At 39.2% G+C, this 17342-nt stretch overlaps 1 protein-coding gene across 1 annotated transcript in view; it reads left to right on the forward strand.

The window, feature by feature from the left end:
- Positions 1-1767: 1767 nt before the first annotated feature.
- The window catches only part of NOD1 (nucleotide binding oligomerization domain containing 1), a 34585-nt gene continuing 19010 nt past the window's right edge, over positions 1768-17342 (forward strand). Inside the window, exons 1-6 of the mRNA XM_063303959.1 lie at positions 1768-2186; positions 5163-5337; positions 8585-10388; positions 10877-10960; positions 12413-12496; positions 14919-15002. Of these exons, the coding sequence (XP_063160029.1) occupies positions 1971-2186; positions 5163-5337; positions 8585-10388; positions 10877-10960; positions 12413-12496; positions 14919-15002 (2447 nt within the window). The 5' untranslated portion in view covers positions 1768-1970. The remainder of the gene's footprint in view (positions 2187-5162; positions 5338-8584; positions 10389-10876; positions 10961-12412; positions 12497-14918; positions 15003-17342) is intronic.

Here is a 17342-nt window from a genome sequence, read left to right on the forward strand (position 1 = left end):
AACTGTAAAATTACATGTGGAAAAGGACGGTATTTATACATTTTATTATTAATTAGCAATGTAACTATGCAACACAGAAATACCATTTGATCGGACTCACACTTTGTACTAAGCCATAATGCAATTTTAGCTTAAATAATATGGAACATGGGGTGTCTGGTTTTATGGGGATCTAGCTTTTAATGTTGGTTTTACTCTTGGTTGATGGCTGAGGTGTATTTATGATGGTATGACAATATGGCATTATTTGCATTGAGTATTTTTGGATTACAGATAGTCCTCAGTTAACAGTGGTAATTGGAACCAGGAACTCCCTTGCTAAGCAATGCGGTTGTAAAGTGTGATGCCACTGACTATGTTGACTTATGATGGCATTTCCAGCAGCTCCAGTTGTGGTTGTTAGGTGAATTCTGCACGGTCGTTAGGTGCAACATCTCATGATCACCATTTGCAACCTCCCTCCCGGCTTCCTCATTGACTTTGCTTGTCAAAAGCTGGCTGTGAAGGTTGCAAATGGCGATCAAATGACTGTGGGACGCTATGACTGTTGTAATTGCCAGTCAGTTGCCAAGCGCCTGAATCGCAATCACGTGACTGCCGGGATGCTGCAATGGCCACAGCTATGAGGACTGGCCATAAGTCTCCTTGTTCAGCGCCATTGTAACTTCAAAAAGTCGCTGAATGAATGGTTGTTAACCGAGGATTACCCGTATTGTGTGTTAGTGGTGTTATGATGCCGTGAGAGGTGCTTTGAGTCTTAGATGGAGGTGGCATCCAAATGACTGTAGATAAATCTTCTCTGTCGTGCTTTCTCTATTGTGGCCCCTACCCTCTGGAACAGCATCCCCCCAGAAATATGAACCATGCCCTCTCCCCTGGGGGTCCAAAAAGCCCTTAAAACCTGGCAGTAACACAGGTTACTGTGTTTGGGGTGGAGGGGCAGGCTTTGTCATGCTTTCTGTTAATGGTTGTTTTTAGTCAGGGTTATTTTGTTTTGTCTGTGTTTTTAATCGGTTCAGTTTTGTAAGCTGTCCAGAGTCTGCTGGAGGTGTTTTTGTTTTTTTGGTCCCTTCAAGTCAGTTTTTTGACTCCTGGTGACTGCCTGGACAAGTCCCTGCAGTGTTCTTGGCAAGGTGTTTCAGAAGTGGTTTGCCATGGCCTCCTTCCCAGGGCTGAGAGAGGGATGGACTGGCCCAAGGTCACCCAGCTGGCTTTGTGCCCAAGGGGGGTCTAGCACTCTTGGTCTTCCAGTTTCTAGCCTGGTGTCCTAACCACTACACAGGGGCCTGGCTCTCCTGCTGGAGTGGGCAGCTAAAATAAATTTAGCGAAATAAAAACAAACAAACAAAGGTGTATAGGTGTCTGGTTAAAGCCACAGCCAATGTAATTTGTATCAATTGCACAATGATGTCATGACGACTTTGATGTCACCTTCCTGCTTCCCCACTCCCAGTGCTTATATAAATGTGTCAGCTGAGCTGTTATGGCTTATAAGCCATACTTTATTGCCTACCTTTGTGTATGAACCAGGTCTGTCTTGTTCAACAGATCATGGGAAAACCCTGCCATGATTTAGCAGTGAGTGAAACCGGCCCCCCGTTTACACTGAAGGAGATGCTGCCAAAGCACTTTTTCTGTAGGAATTTGGAGATAAGATATTGATGAAAAAGTCAAGAACATTCTTGCAAAATAAGTTAGCAGATGTGTCTGTTAGTTACTTCCAAATGTTTCTTTTCAGTCTTGGCTGCATAACAACTATTTCCCAACACGGCATCACCCAACAAATGCCAGGTTGTGAAAGACTGAATGTTTTATACACTGTTACCTTCACGGATCCACCGAGGTGAGACGTGATTGATTGTCTTGTTGAAACTGGTCCTTAACACAATACGTCTGCAGCTGCCCACACATGAATTTGGGAAGCACAGTCTCTTCTTCTCATCGTAAGAAATGCGATAAAGAAATAAATAATGGAAGAGCAACTAGCTGGTAAGAGGAAGATTACCCAGAAAGCTGCAGCAGGCGGAGATTCACTGTCCTTCGTAAACTTACTGAAAGTCCACAGAGAACTGCTAGTTGATCGAGTCCACAACACCCAGTGTTTGATTGACAACTTGATTAAGAATGACTATTTCTCCACAGAAGATGCAGAGATTGCTGCACAGTATTCTACACAAGCAGACAAGGTACAGTATTCACTTTTATTTCAGTCTTTGGATTAAGGGTAGTTTAATCAGTAAACCAGGGGTTGCTTAATCAATGAGCAAACCATGGCTTAGTGCACTATAGAAACCTTGTCTTTACCCATAATCTTTGCAGAAGTAAAGCAATCTCACTTGAACAAGCCTGGCATGAGTGCCTTTAATGCAGCTTTGAATTTAACAGCTCATCTAGTCATCAGAGGAGGCCACTAGGTTCACTTAGGCAAGTGAGTAGACGGTCTGGAAGAACTTGAACTGATCTTCCCATTTGTCCTCCGCCAAACTGTCTGGGTTTAGTGCTGGCCCCAGATAAAAGGAATTCCACCAATCCTTTGACTTTTTTCTTCTCCATCAGCAGGTTTGATAGAAGGCATGTCCTTAGCTTAATAGGCTAACAGTATATATTTTTATATGTTGCTGGTTAATTATCTTATTTAATAAGACCAGTTTAACATAGATTGCAGGTGTTCATATGGAGAAGATCCAAAGCAGAAATTCCTTCTCATAATCATGACTCCTTCTGAAAACATTTTGATAGGCAAAAAGGCAGTGTGGGCGTTCACTACATCATCACATGCGTGAATAACCTTTTCCCTTCAGTCAACGTTCCAATCACAACAAATCTGGATGGAAAGCGTATCTGTAGACATTCAAACCATGAGAGGGAAGACGTGTACTTCTGGATACGAGTGTTCTTTTAAATGCTTTTCTCTAGCCTTAGGAATTAATTCCTTCAGAGTCTGACGATTCTTGAGCTGTTTCCCTAGTTAATAATTATTAGTTTTCAGAAGGTTCTGGCTGATCTGCTTGATGAACCAGTTAAGCAGCATTTGAAGCTTCAAAACTTTTCCTGTTGTCAGTCAAGAAACTGATAGGCAAGAATTCTTCAGGTTCTGGATTCTACTGGCTTCAGATTACTTTTACTGCTTTTGTGAAAATGCATTTATACTGTCAGTGTTAGCCAGCCTGATAGTGGCCTTTTTCTTACTTGATGGTAGATTAGTTATATCCTATTAATGTGCAGGGGAAAAAAGTTTGCTTATTTTATATAGCCCCTTTGTCATGTTATCTGCTTAAGGACATAAAGTATTAGGAAAGAATCAGAGGGACTGTGCTGGTTGTCCCTTCCTGAATTCTGCACTTGTGTAGGCATCTGAAATGGGGAGCTCTCCAAATGTAACATGGAAGCTTCCTCTGATTCTAGAAACTGTTTCAATCACATTCCAGATCCCAGAGAAGCTTCTATAGGTAATGATGGACACTCAAAACCTTTCATGTCCCATTATAAATACATGTATGTGTGTGTGTGTGTGTGTGCGCCTCTGTGTAAGTAAGTAATGAAGTAGCATTCCTCCAGACACTGGGGTACACCACTTGCATTTCCTGGGTCACATGTCTCTCCTGTCCCCCTGCCTTAGTTGCAACTTCTGGAGTTCTCCAAAAGTAGTCACCAGATGGTAATGGGATGTTAGGAGAATGTTAAATACATGGGGAGCAATCACACTAACTGTAATTTAATGAATTAATTGTAATTACATTAACATTTTCGTAGGATGAATTTAAATTTATTTTGGCCCTGACCTCATCCAATTCTTTGTCCCGGTGCTGCCTGCTTCTTAGAATATGATGTTTCATGCTCCTCCCAGAGCCTAGCATAGCCGTTGACTGGACCACAGCTATGCATGCCTGGCTAAGATTATCATATTGCAGGAGAGTGCACATGAAAATAAATGTTTAGTCCTGACCCTTTGGTAGATACTTCACGAAGGCTTGGGCAGGATGAGGAATAAGTATTTTTTATTATTACATGTAATGACATTTTATTAATGTAATTACAGTTATTGGGATGTAATCTTAAATGATCAGAAAGTAGAATAAATATATCAGTGGAATATAAGCAGGCTACTTATCTCCTGGACTGCGGCACCAGTGGATACAAAATGCAGGTCTGCCAAAACTGTGATATGGGTAGTTTTGCTTCTCAAGCATGAGCTTATTGGGGAAGTAAAGCAGGCAGACAATATGGACTTTGACTAAATCAAAGTACTTTTTTCTTGAAATTTCATTCTTCTGCTAGTCTGCTTTGCAGGTTGTTAGCAAAGGAAGAAAGTGCCTTTGGAGAAAATCCACTCACCGTGGCTTCTTATATCAGTATCCACCATTTTGCTTTCTTCCAGATTTACTTCAAGAAAATAAGCTAAAGATTATGGTCATACTGACTCTGAAGAAGAGACGAGAACTTTATTTTAGAAGGAGGTGCATGAACAGGGTGGGGTTTGGGTGATGAAATTATTATTATTTTTTTGGTACATCCAGTTCTGGCAAACAACCTTCTCCAAAAGAAAAATCTTAGAACTGACAATAACTATGCAGGAATGTAATGGCCTAGTATGAAAAAGTTACAACTCTGTTGACTTCTTTGGAACTAGCTCAGTCTTCCCCAGGTGAGTTTGAATTCCAGTCATCATTATCTTTGCCATGCATATATGGATGCAATGGAAAATATAGTAATTTGCATCTGGAGGAAGACATCTTAGGGCAGGCTGAACTAGGGAAAAGAAGTGCAGAAAAATTAGGAAATAGGAAAATGAGCAAGCAAATTCCCCTCTTGTCATCTTATTCTTACATTTGTAAAGTTGCCCAATTACCAATAAAGGTTTAGCTGTAGTTCAGACCTTTCCAACTTGAGACCTTCTTGTTATGATGAAGTTGCATTTCCTGGAGGTTTGGATCACCATGGCCAACAGAATTAGGAATTCTCTGGAGCTGCCCTTTCAACATGTCTTAGAGGGGACTGGTTTCAAGAAAGATCATTCTAGTCAACAGTCATATTAAGGGAGAAGTTGTCAGCGTTATAGCCATTTGTAGCATCAAGCAATTGAACAATGTATGATGGTGGCCCAGTGAATATTCACCCATAGCCTCAATATGTTATGATACTTTGTGTGATTTCTCCCTAAGGTTCGTAAAATTCTTGATCTAGCCCAGAGTAAAGGTGAGGAAGTTGCAGAATATTGCCTGTATGTCCTGCAGCAAGTTGCTGATGCTTACTATGACTTACATCCCTGGCTGGAGCAGATTGGCTTTCACCCATCAGAAGTCATTTGTAACAAACCTGTGGAAAATACCGACCCAGGTAAGACATCCAATTATGAAAGTCTGCTTTTTTTCTTTTAATTTTTAAAATTAGTTTCGCAATATGGAAAAGCAAAGCTATAGATGATGATGATGATGGTGATGATGATATAAAATAAAAAAATTATACAAGAATAAACCAAGAGCAAGTTAAAAAGTGGGAATATAAGATGAATGCATATGTAGTCTTAAGGAGTTTTGGAAGAAAATGTGCAACTTTCTGAATATACGCAATTCAAAGTAAAAATATATTCTGCTAGGTGACATGATTGGACAGGTAGAAATGAGAGGAGAGAGTGATTGGGCCATTTGGAGATCCAAGAATTAAAATGATAACAGGATCTGTTTGGTGAATATCTGCCAAGAAAAGTCTGTTTCAGGTACTTAGCTTAAGCACAAGTTTGTTCATATATGCTTAAGCTATGTACCTGAAACAGACTTTTCTAAGCAGATATTCACCGAACAGATCCTATTATCATTTTAATTCATAGAATTAAAGACAAAAAAATGTAAATCTTAAAGCATGATGGATTTGATTATTTGTGATGAAAGACTGACAGAATTAAGGTTATTAGGTTGATCAGAAGTTCTGAATGTGAGACAGACCAATTTGTCAAAGTGTCAAGAGTGGATCTTAGGAAAAAAAGGACATGGAAGAGAAGGAAAGAGAACATATGAGCCAGGTATGAAAAAGTGTTAGTAGATTAATATCTTAGGATAATGAATGGAAAGTGGAAGTTTCTTGGAATAGAGAGAAAAAAATGGAGGAAGAGGAGGAAGAGCCACAGCAAGGACAATGGTCAGATAATAGAAATTTTGAACGTGAAAGTTAAGAATACTAAAACTACTTTTATTACAGGGTTAGGGTTATGGTTTTGTTATAAGGTTACAGTAACAGAATCTTACAACCCTGAATGTGCCTCCCCACTCCCTGCCTTTATCCTAAAGAGAGCTAGGGAGGGTCAAGTCTGAGACCCTTTCTCAAATTACATTCCTGCTTTGGACTGACCATTGTCTTGGCTGCAGCTCTTCCTCCTGTTCCTCAAGGTTATTCTCACAGTCCATTACAGTGATGGAATAAAGTCCGTGTGAAAATAAATGGAATTCTTAGGTTCAAACTGAGAAAGGAGTGAGGCAAGAATAATTGGTTAAGGTGCTGGGCTAGAAACCAGGGGTCTGTGAATTCTAGTCCCGCCTTAGGCATGAAAGCTGGCTGGGTGACCTTGGGCCAGTCACTCTCTCTCAGCCCAACCTACCTCACAGGGTTGCTGTTGTGGGGAAAATAGGAGCAGGAAGGAATATTAGGTATGTTCACCACCTTGAGTTACTTATAAGAATAATAAAGGCAGGATATAAAATAAATAAATAAATTTATTGATGAATAAAAGGCATAAGTAGTGCTGCTTATGAATAAATATTTTTGTGTGCAGATGATGACATATCATTGGCTGAGTACCCAAATGATTTGAAGTGAATGATATAGATTGTTTGATTAAATAGTATGGATTTGAAAATTAATTATCAAAGATGAAGGTACTGTGTTTGGTGTGGAAATGTAGTAAACAGTTGCAAGTTATACAGAAACAGCAAAACAAAAAACCCACCCTAGAGCAAGTAGGTACACTAGCTAAGAATGGGGAAATGGATGGAGAAATTTTAAGGTAAGGCTGCAAGGATAGATTGCGGTAGGAAAGTAGTAAATAGCATGTGGTTTATTATGAGGAATTAAAGTATATTGAAGGAAATTAAAATGGCTGTGTATAAGAGCATGCTTCTGCCTAATTAGTTGTATTGAAATGAGAGTTATGTAAGGAGAAAAATAAAAATAAGTTGAGGGCAGTGAGAATGGGTTCTTAAGAAGTGTACATGGTGAAACAAAAAGAGAAAGGCTTAAGAATGAATGGCCGAATAAATATGGATTATATAAAAGAGTGAGGAGTTTAGTTATATAGAGAGGATGAATGAGAATAGAATTGCAAAACAAATAAGGAGCAAGAGTGAATGGGTCAAGAGGAAGGGGAAGACTGAGGAAGTGAGCTGAGTAGGCAATAGATGAAACAGCATATGGGCAGAGTCAAAATAAAGGTTGTTGGATGATGGATGATCAATGGAGAGGTGCAGTACGTTAGTTTAGCTATGTTTCCTTTTGCTTTAATTTTTTGGCTTGCTGTTTCCTACTCTTCTTTTGTGCTTTACATAATGTCACTTGCTTGGAAAAGGAACAGCATGGTGACCGTGTATGTATTTAGGTATGAGTATGCAAATTATTCAATAGGATCATCATAATTTCAAAATTCATATTTCTAGGTACCAAAGGTCTCCAAATAATAATGCTTTCTATATATTAAATACCATAAGACTGGGGGAAAACAAGGTGTAATATAAGGAAATCATTATCATTTGAACATCTTTAGTAATTATAAATATTTAAATAGCAGTTGTTTTATTGAATGTAACTTTGTAACTATTTGCCACAAAACAAAGTGATAGGAGTTGTAATCCATCACATTTGGGTGACACCCCACTGGGGAAGGCAACTAAAGAAAGTATATAATTTTATCTAATTGTTATTTTAAAATTGCTTATTGTGCAGTTGGGTTCAGAGCAGAGTAACCTGTCCTGTGACAGTTTGCAAGCTGCAAATATAATAATGTGGGGAAAAATAGTGTGTAAACCTAATACACCTACATAAAATAACATCAAAAGAAGTGTTAACCAAAGATAGACCTTTGGGATGCTGGAATAAAATCAAATAATACTACTAAAACCAAATGTAAACATTACAATCAATGAATAAATGTGTTTGTGTGTGTGTATAAAATACACACACACAGACACAATAATAGAGTTTTCCAAAAACAGCTTATAAAACCTTTTAAGAGAAGGCCATAAAAATTGATGTGCCTTTAGGCTGTGTAATGTGTGAGAACGTCATGCATGTGAAATCTGTGTGTGTGTGTGACATCAACTTCCTGTCGTATGTTCATAGCAATATACTTATGTGGAGGATCATCATGTTCTGCAGTCTATACATGTAAAGAGATATTTTAGAATGACCCTTGAGAGATTCCACAGCTGATTTGAAAATTCTCACATGTTCCGGAGAGACATGAGAGACTGGAAGCACAATTCAAACAGATAACATCATCTACTAATCGTATAAAAAAAAATTATATGGCCCTTAGTAATTTTTGTGTTGGGTTAACTGCATTAAATTTTCATTTAGTAATACTCAGCTTTATCTTCAGTCAGCAGGTACCAGCAGAAACTCAAAGATGAATTGGGCCGAGATACAAAGTTCATCATGTCCTATGCCCAAAAGGAGGACATGTTGCTTGAGGAAACTTACTCTGCCAACATCATGGAGTTTATCAGTCACAAAAATGAGAAACTCAGTAATGTGGATACCTTAGAAGATCTGCTTACTGACAATGTTGGTCTGATCAATGAAAATGGAGAGACCATCTATATCTTTGGGGATGCTGGGATTGGAAAGTCCATGTTACTGCAAAAGATGCAAAATCTCTGGTCCAAGAATGCCTTTGACATAGGGGCCAAATTCTTTTTCCGTTTCCGATGCCGGATGTTCAGCTGCTTTAAGCAGGAAGAAGCCATTTGTTTAAAAGATCTTCTCTTCAAGTATAACTGTTTCCCAGATCAGGATCTAGAGGAGGTTTTCAACTTCATTTTAAAATTTCCTCATACAGTCTTGTTCACATTTGATGGCTTTGATGAGATTCATTCTGATTTTGATCTCAGTAGTGTTCCTGAAGTTTGCTCTCCCACTGAATCTATCCATCCACTTGCTCTGCTGGTAGGCCTCCTCAGTGGAAAACTTCTGAAGGGATCTAGGAAAATTTTGACAGCCAGGACAGGGACAGAAATTGATAAAAACATTGTCCGGAAGAAAGTACATCTCCAAGGGTTTTCCAGCAGTAACCTGAAAGACTATACTAAAATGTTTTTCAAAGATGAGGCATCTCGGACTTTAGTTTTGAACCAACTGGAAGCCAACCCAAATCTAAGCAGTTTATGCTCAGTGCCACTATTTTGCTGGATTATCTTCAAATGCTTTGAACATTTCCACTTTGCGTATGATAGCCATGAGCTCCCAGACTTCACTGTCACTCTAACTGATATTTTCTTGCTGATGACCGAAGTCCACCTGAACCGCATTCAGAAGACAAATTGGCTAAAGAAGAACAACAGAAGCCAAGAAGAGACGTACAGGTCCAATAAAGAGAAATTGTTTGCACTGAGTAAAATAGCCTATGTGGGGATGCAGAAGTCTCTCTTTGTCTTTGAGCAAGAGGATGTCCTCAGTGACCTCCCAGAGCAGGATTTGCATTTAGGTTTTCTCAGAGCAGTTCCTAATTATGTGGGCAGTGTAGACCAATCTTCCTACGAATTCCTGCACTTGACCTTGCAGTCATTTTTCTCAGCTTTTTTCCTAGTAACTGCGGAGAAAGTGGGGGCCAAAGACTTGCTGCAGTTCTTTGCTGAATGCTCCATGCAAGACACCACCCTATCTTCCTGCTTGCCTCTTGCCTGGTTGAAAAATTACCACCCAACAGGAGGGGATCCTTTCCGAAATAAAGAGCACTTTCATTTTACTAATCTCTTCTTGTGTGGCTTGCTTTCCAAGGCAAGGCAGAAACTCTTGAGGCATCTGGTTCCTGTGACCACGGTCAAGAAGAAAAGGAAGATTCTTCTTGCCTATTTTTTTGAAAGCATGAAATCCCATCTGAAGAGTCTCTCTCGGGCAAGGCTGAAAGAATACCAACAGGTGCAAGTAATGCCAAACTTCGTTTGGATGCTGAGATGCATCTATGAGACTCAGAGTGAGAAAGTTGGTAAGGGGGTTGCCAAAGGTATGCGTGCCAATTACATCAAGCTGACATACTGCAATGCCTACTCTGCTGACTGCAGTGCCATCTCCTTTGTTATGCATCATTTCCAGAAGCGCTTGGGCCTTGATCTGGACAATAACAACATCAACGATTATGGGATCAAGCAGCTGCAGCCTTGCTTTAGCCATCTGGCAGTGCTCAGGTACAGTAACCTAATAATCTGATAGGAACTACTACAAGGAAAGAAGCTCCTTCCCCTTGAAAGAATCAGGGAGTAGAGTTGTTGCCAAATGTCGTGGGTAAAATTATTAGTGTGAGAAGGAGGGAGGAGGATTTCAAGCCCATCTCTCCCTCCTTCCTTCCTTCTCTCTCTCTCTCTCATCCACACAGTGCTGTCCTTTAAGTGATCCTAGGGTGTCTTAAAATATTACTTGTAGGAATTATAGTCAGTTTGTTTCCGTTAGAGATTAGTTTATTAATTTATTTATGGATAAACTGCTTCAGTTAGCGGAGGAGGAAGAAAAGAGGCCATTTTGTTCTGTATCTTTCAAATATTGATTGATGGTGTTGCAAAGAAAACTAAAGAAAATCTGGTGCCTCTTCAAATTAAATCAAGCTCCCCCCCACACCACACCCCATATATGGTGCTGTGAGCCAGCTACTTTCTCACATGTCTCTCTCTTGCTTTAGGGTAAGCGTGAACCAGATCACAGATCAAGGTGTAAGAGTGCTTTATGAGGAGCTGTCCAAATACAAAATTGTGACTTATTTGGGGTATGTACAGAGGCCAAACTCAGATAGTCATTGTGTGAAGGGCGTGTTCCCATGACCAAGGGGAGTACTGTGAAAGGGTAGTGATTTTCACATATTTCTAGATCATTGTCGGATCACTTGATCCATTGGTTGATTGCGGCTCAACACGCATTTAGGGCAGCATCATGCAGTTATTGAATGGGGATGGATTGAAGAGCACTGGGAAAACTAGGCAGAGGTGGGGTGAAGCAGTCCGATGCCTGACTCACTACATGCTAATAGACCCATTCAACTTTTGTCAGCAGAGGTTGAATTTCAATTCCCAGAAACCCCATCCAGCATATCACAAACTGATAGAAGAGAATATATGTAGCCCAGGTCTGAACAGTGGAGCCCTTGGTGCTCTCTGAGCTTGGTGGTTTGCTTGCAGACATTTCATTACCTGACTAGGTAACATCATCAGTGCTACTGAGTGAGAAAACCACGCCCCCACCAACACTGGCAGGGCAAGCTATTGTATATAAACAGGGAGCAAACCACACACTCACTAGCACTAATGATGTTACCGATTCGAGTAATGAAATATCTGCAAGCAAACAACCAAGCTCAGAGAGCACCAAGGACTCCACATACCAAGCTGACCTTGTGAACAAGTGAGGTGAGCTGGATTCAGGATGCTCTTTGGATTATATGCGATGCCCTTTCGGTTGGATCTCTATCAATTCTGTGATGTGAATGCAAACAATCAGTAGAAAGGAGATCCGGACAGGTTTGCTGAAAGAGCCCCGTATAGAACTGCTTGTGGCCGTAGCGTCCTGTGTGCAGGAAGTTGATACTTTCTGTCCCTCCTTGTGCCAGTTCCCAGCACACTATGTGTTGCTTTTAATAGTATTACCAGGGGCATCTACAGGGAGGGTCAAAAAAGTCAAGATGGAGGCCACAACTGTGTGATTGAAGTTCTGTGTCTTTCTTTATGTGCAATACACAGAAAAAGGAGGTGGGGCTTTGACTGCAGAGTTGTGTCCACCATCATTTTGACACCCCACCCCACACTGCAAGTGCCCCTGACTGTTGTTATTAATAAGTAAATAAAATTGTCTTAAGAGGAAATGTTTTAAAAGAAAGCTGTGTACCTCCCACCTGGTAATTTCTGTTTTAATAGTGCAAACCTGTATTTGTCCACTTAGAAGAAACTGAATTGGATTTAGTGGGGATTACTTCAAAGTCATACTTTCCAATCCAAAAAGCAGTATATGCATCAAAAACTACTGCATGAGCAACATTCCATAACAAATTTCAAGGGGTCTGAAACTATGTGGAAATGCTTTCATAGCTTTTATAACTTTTATAGATTCTTGTGAAAAAGAAACAGGCTTCTGTCCCAAGTAGCTTACAGTTGGGAAAAATCTCACATGTATTTGATGTAATAAACCTATTTAGTTTGTTCCCTAACTACTACTATTCCCTCCAAAGCTTATACAACAACCAAATTACAGATATTGGAGCAAAGTACGTGGCAAGACTCATTGAAGAATGCCCAAGCCTTATATATGTTAAGTAAGTATCTGTCCCACCCTGTCCCACCCTAGCTTTCAAGTAATTAAGCCTTCAGAAATGGCCCACTGCCCCCTCAACCACACCAAGATTTTTCCACATAATCCTGCTGTACGTGAGGGCTATATCTCTCTGAACTTTGGAGCAGCACAACCATGCAATATGCAGAACCCCTTGCACAGTGGGTCACCTTTGCATTACTCTACCAGCAGCTGCCATGATGGAGTGGGAGAAGGGTGGGCTTGTTTGAATCCGGGATTCAAATCCTTGTTTGAATCTGTTTGCATAGTGAAAAGCACCTCTGAGTTATCCAGTGTGATTCTCATGAACACCAGTGTGCCTGTAGATACCAGCCTTGGCACCCACTTGCTCCCTGCCCCCATCTGACTTTTTAAAAATAAATGTTAGACTCTCTTAATTAAAAATAATAAATAAATGAGAAATGGCATGCTGCAGTTGTCTTGAGCCTTAGAATAGAAACATGACACGGTATTTTGTCTAGAGCAGTATCTGCCAGCCTAGAAAAAAAAAGGGGGTGGTTAGTAAGTATTTGGGGTGGAGTGAGGAGATCAGTGAAGGGGAACATGTTTGGCTAAATGGGTCTTTTCTGACTGGTTGTGCCCATCATGGTAAAACATTATATGAAAGGGCAAATCTTCCTATAGCAGCCATTTTATGAGATCATCCATGATATAGCTTGAAAATCCTAAGACTGAAAAACTTTGAAGATCCTAGCCTGTCAGCAGTTGCAGTTTTCATTGGGTTGGACTGAGATTAAATTATCACATCGGGGTCCAGTTGGGGAGACATGTTCATCAGGATTTGTCCCACTGACTTCAGCCGGAACTCAGAGGGTAGTTCTCATTCCAAGATCCTCTGGTCAGAGAGGATTTGGATGGAATGGAAATGCTCAACAACCAGGGTTGAGGTGCCAACGCATAAGATATACCACCTTGGCAGCCTTAGTTGGAAAAGTCTTTGGATTAGATTAATTGCTGATAATGCTTCTAGCAGGAGAAGGTCCTCAAAATGGTAGATACTGAGGGAGATCAGGAGTGGCCTTGGATTTGCTAAATTATTTTATGATATCCCAGGTTTGAGGGTTATTTGTGTGAATTTGAGTAATAGAAAAGCATCCCTGAAGAATTCTCAAGCAGTCCCAGTCTATGACTGCCATGAAGTGGCAGGGTGTAAGTGGCAGAATCGGCCACTTCATAAATCGTAATTTAAGAATGTTCTTCCTGTGTGAATGTTTCCCATAATTATTTTTAGGGTTGTAATTTTGGCTAGGCTTCATCAGCTTTCAAAACTCAGTTTCCGTGCAAGCACATTAGTACAAAGAATGAAAAAGGGCCTTGTTCAATATTTTAATTCCGTTTTTCAGAAGGATGAACAATCTCTTTTGCCCATTAGATTACAATTTAATTTACACATTCTTCTGAAAAATCTCCAAGATTCAACTTGTATGAGGTTTGTGCAATGTGCATATCTATTTAATTTTAATGAGTCAATTAAAAGTAGATGATAAGGCCACTTAAAAATCTTTAATCAGTTGATAAAGCAGCCAGTATCTATTCCTTCATGGGCTTTTATGCTGTAGTATATTAATGGTAAAAATTATTAGCATTCTTATAATAAATGATTTATTAGTCACAGTTTCAGGAAGATTTCCCAGTCCCCAAAAAAGGAATGGATCAGAGAATTTATGTATCTACTTTTCATTCAAGAAGGGTTGATGCATTTTTTTAAATGTTCATGTTTTCAGAAGCATTAGAGACAATTTGAGCAAGCATAATTGTATAGTACTTCAACTATATTTTATGAATGGTAGAATTTATAAACGAATATTGCTTGTTCGTAATAAGCAACAATACAGTACTTTCAGTATGTATTAGGAAGGACAGGTCATATGACATAGGTTCAGAATTTCTACAATTCAGAAATAGAAAAAAATCATGCAGCACAATTGGATGGATGGATATTAAAAGAGCTACTGAAATTTGAATCGGTGCACCCAGAAGTACACAGATTGACCTCATAGATCTCAAGCACAACTGCTGTAATGACACTGCTTTTAAAAATTCACAGCAGAGATGTAATTGGCAGATGTTTGCAAGCTGATATCAGTTAGAAAGGAGAGGGACAGCAAAGCCAGAGGGCTTATCCAGTGCCTTTCCTTATCACACCCATCTGAAACCAGGACCTCAGCATGGAGCAGCAAGCCAGAACAGAGGTCATAAAGGCAGTATGAGGATTGGAAGTGAGGTTATCAAATTTTATGCTGGTGTAGCGATGGGGGCATAGTGCTAACGGAGCCATGGGGAAAGGCCCAGTTTTTTCCAACACAGTGTTAAGTGTCTAAAGCAGCATTGAAACAAAAATGTTTGTTGATTTGATTTCCAGGAAAAAAATAATTTCTTTGCAGGATAGGAGCCAACAAAATAACAACTGAAGGAGGGAAAAGTCTTGCTTATGCCATCCAGAAGAGTAAAACAATGTATGAAATTGGGTACGTGTGACTTTTTTTTTTAATGTTCTGGACAGAAACCAGTACAGGTAGTCCTCATTTAATGACACTAATTGGGACCAGAAACTCCACTGTTAAGCAACACAGTTGTAAGTCAAAAAATCATGTGACTGCACTGCTTAGTGACAGAAGTTCCAGCAGTCCCAGTTGCCATCATTAAGCAAGGAATGTGTGGGTCGTTAAGTGAGGACCTCATATGACCACAGCTTATGACTTCCTGCTGGCTTCCTTATTGACTTTGCTTGTGGAAAGCTGGCAGGGAAGGTCACAAATTGCGATCATACCCGTAGGACACTGCAAAGGCCATAAGTATGAGGTCTGGTCTGGTCAAAACTACCACTCATTCAGCACCATCGTAAGTTTGAACAGTTGCTGAATGAGTGGCCGTTAAACAAGAACTACCTGTAATTACATTTTAATATTATTCATTGATGCTGCTAAATAGTCTAGCTTTATTAACCCTAATTTCTAATCCCATTGCTAGCTTCCTTTGTCCTTCTGTACTTGATTTGAAAGCATTTTCTTACCTTTACTTTTCCTATATATCCTTAAGAAAAACTTTAAAAAAGATATTTAAACTTAGTTATTAACCAATTACTGGACATAAGAGACAATGTAAAAACAAAACAAAACAAAAAAGAAACAGGAAACAAACCGCACAAAAGCAAAAATAAATTAAATTCTGCTTCATTGGGGACTATGTGGGCAGCAACACCTACATGAACTTAATGAATCTCCCCAAAAGCTAAACCTGGGTAATATGTGAATTGAATCACAGGATTGTGAGCTGAACTTGGGAAGTCCCAAAAGCATCCCAGAAGAAGGCAGTGGCAAACTATTTTTGTACTGTTGCCAAGAAAACAATGCGGATATGTCCACAGAATCACCAAGAGCTAAATTTGACTGAAGGAAACTTTACCTTTTATATATACATTTGTAATCTTAAGGAGAAATACAAGTTGTAAATATCCAAATTCAGTTAATAGGTCCAAAGAGGCATTTGTGTAATAAAACGATCTGTAATTAAAAGGTTGTTTAAGACATTTTGCTGCTATATTAATTTTTCAGCCAAAGCTGTTTCTCACACATTTAAATACAGTTAAACCAAACAAAGATGTACTTTAGTTTCCCAGTATTTTGCTATAGTAAATCTGGCAGTTAACAATGAAACTTAAATTAATTTCTAGTACTGCACCCTTTTCTATGTCCTAGGAAAAATAATTAACTAAAACAAGTAACTAAATAATATGTACAATTTGATTAAGAAGTTCTAAATATAATCTATGATGATTTTGATTAATATAATGCAAAGAAATGTAATATCTTCTAGGAATGATTTATACATAGAAGTCTTGACAACTTGACTAAAATAGATGTTAAAGAAACGTTATCCTAGCAAGAATTCCAAGTTGATTCATTGTTGGAATTCCATACTTCCTATACATTTTGAAGACTTCCAAGAAAGACTGTTGCATTTGGTATCAGTTAATATTGAAGAGGCATCTTCATTTATGAATGATGTGAATGTATATCATTCTTTAATCATGGTTAATATTCTTGATTAGTAAGATCTCATGAATTTTAGAAACGATAGCCTGTGTCATCTTGCAAAGGGTCTTACCTCATTTGAAAATAAGTTTTAACATTTTTGCACGTGCACACAGGAACATTTATTTGAAATGCCCCAGTGGTGAAGCTTTACAAGAGTCAAAGTTGTAGGCTGGATCCAGAATTACTGGGTTGGATCCAGATTTTGTCATATTTTGAGAGAACCCATTAAAATCAATAAGCCTTATTCATTTAAACCCTATTGATTTCTAAGTATTACAAAGTTTAATTTGAATCCCATTTTTTAAAATATTCAGTAACCATAACCCATTAGCATTATATGTTAGATTTATAGCCAGAAAGTTATACAGGGGAAACTGATTTTGATTTATCAGTTTATTTTTCTTTTTTTTAATCTGTTCAATCGTGTCCAATTCTCAGAGACAGTTTCCTTTCTAGGGCTGAGAGAAAGTGACTGGCCCATGGTCACCCAGCTGGCTTCGTGCCCAAGGCAGGACTAGAACTCACAGACTCCTGGTTTTTAGCCCAGTGCCTTAACCGCTACAACACCAATTTCTGGGTTCATGTAATCATTGCTCATAAAACTCAGGCACTCAAGTGGCGTAGTGCTAGAAAGAACCTATTCCTCGAATTTGAGACAGAAACACTTCAATACCTTTGCAAAGGTATTGGCCTTTTTGCCCCCCCCCCTCCCGCAATATGAACCACAAGCACTTCAAGCAAAGCGAAAAGTGTTTATTAGGGGGAGGGGGT

This window comes from Candoia aspera, chromosome 4 (assembly GCF_035149785.1).
Source record: "Candoia aspera isolate rCanAsp1 chromosome 4, rCanAsp1.hap2, whole genome shotgun sequence".
NCBI lineage: Eukaryota > Metazoa > Chordata > Lepidosauria > Squamata > Boidae > Candoia > Candoia aspera.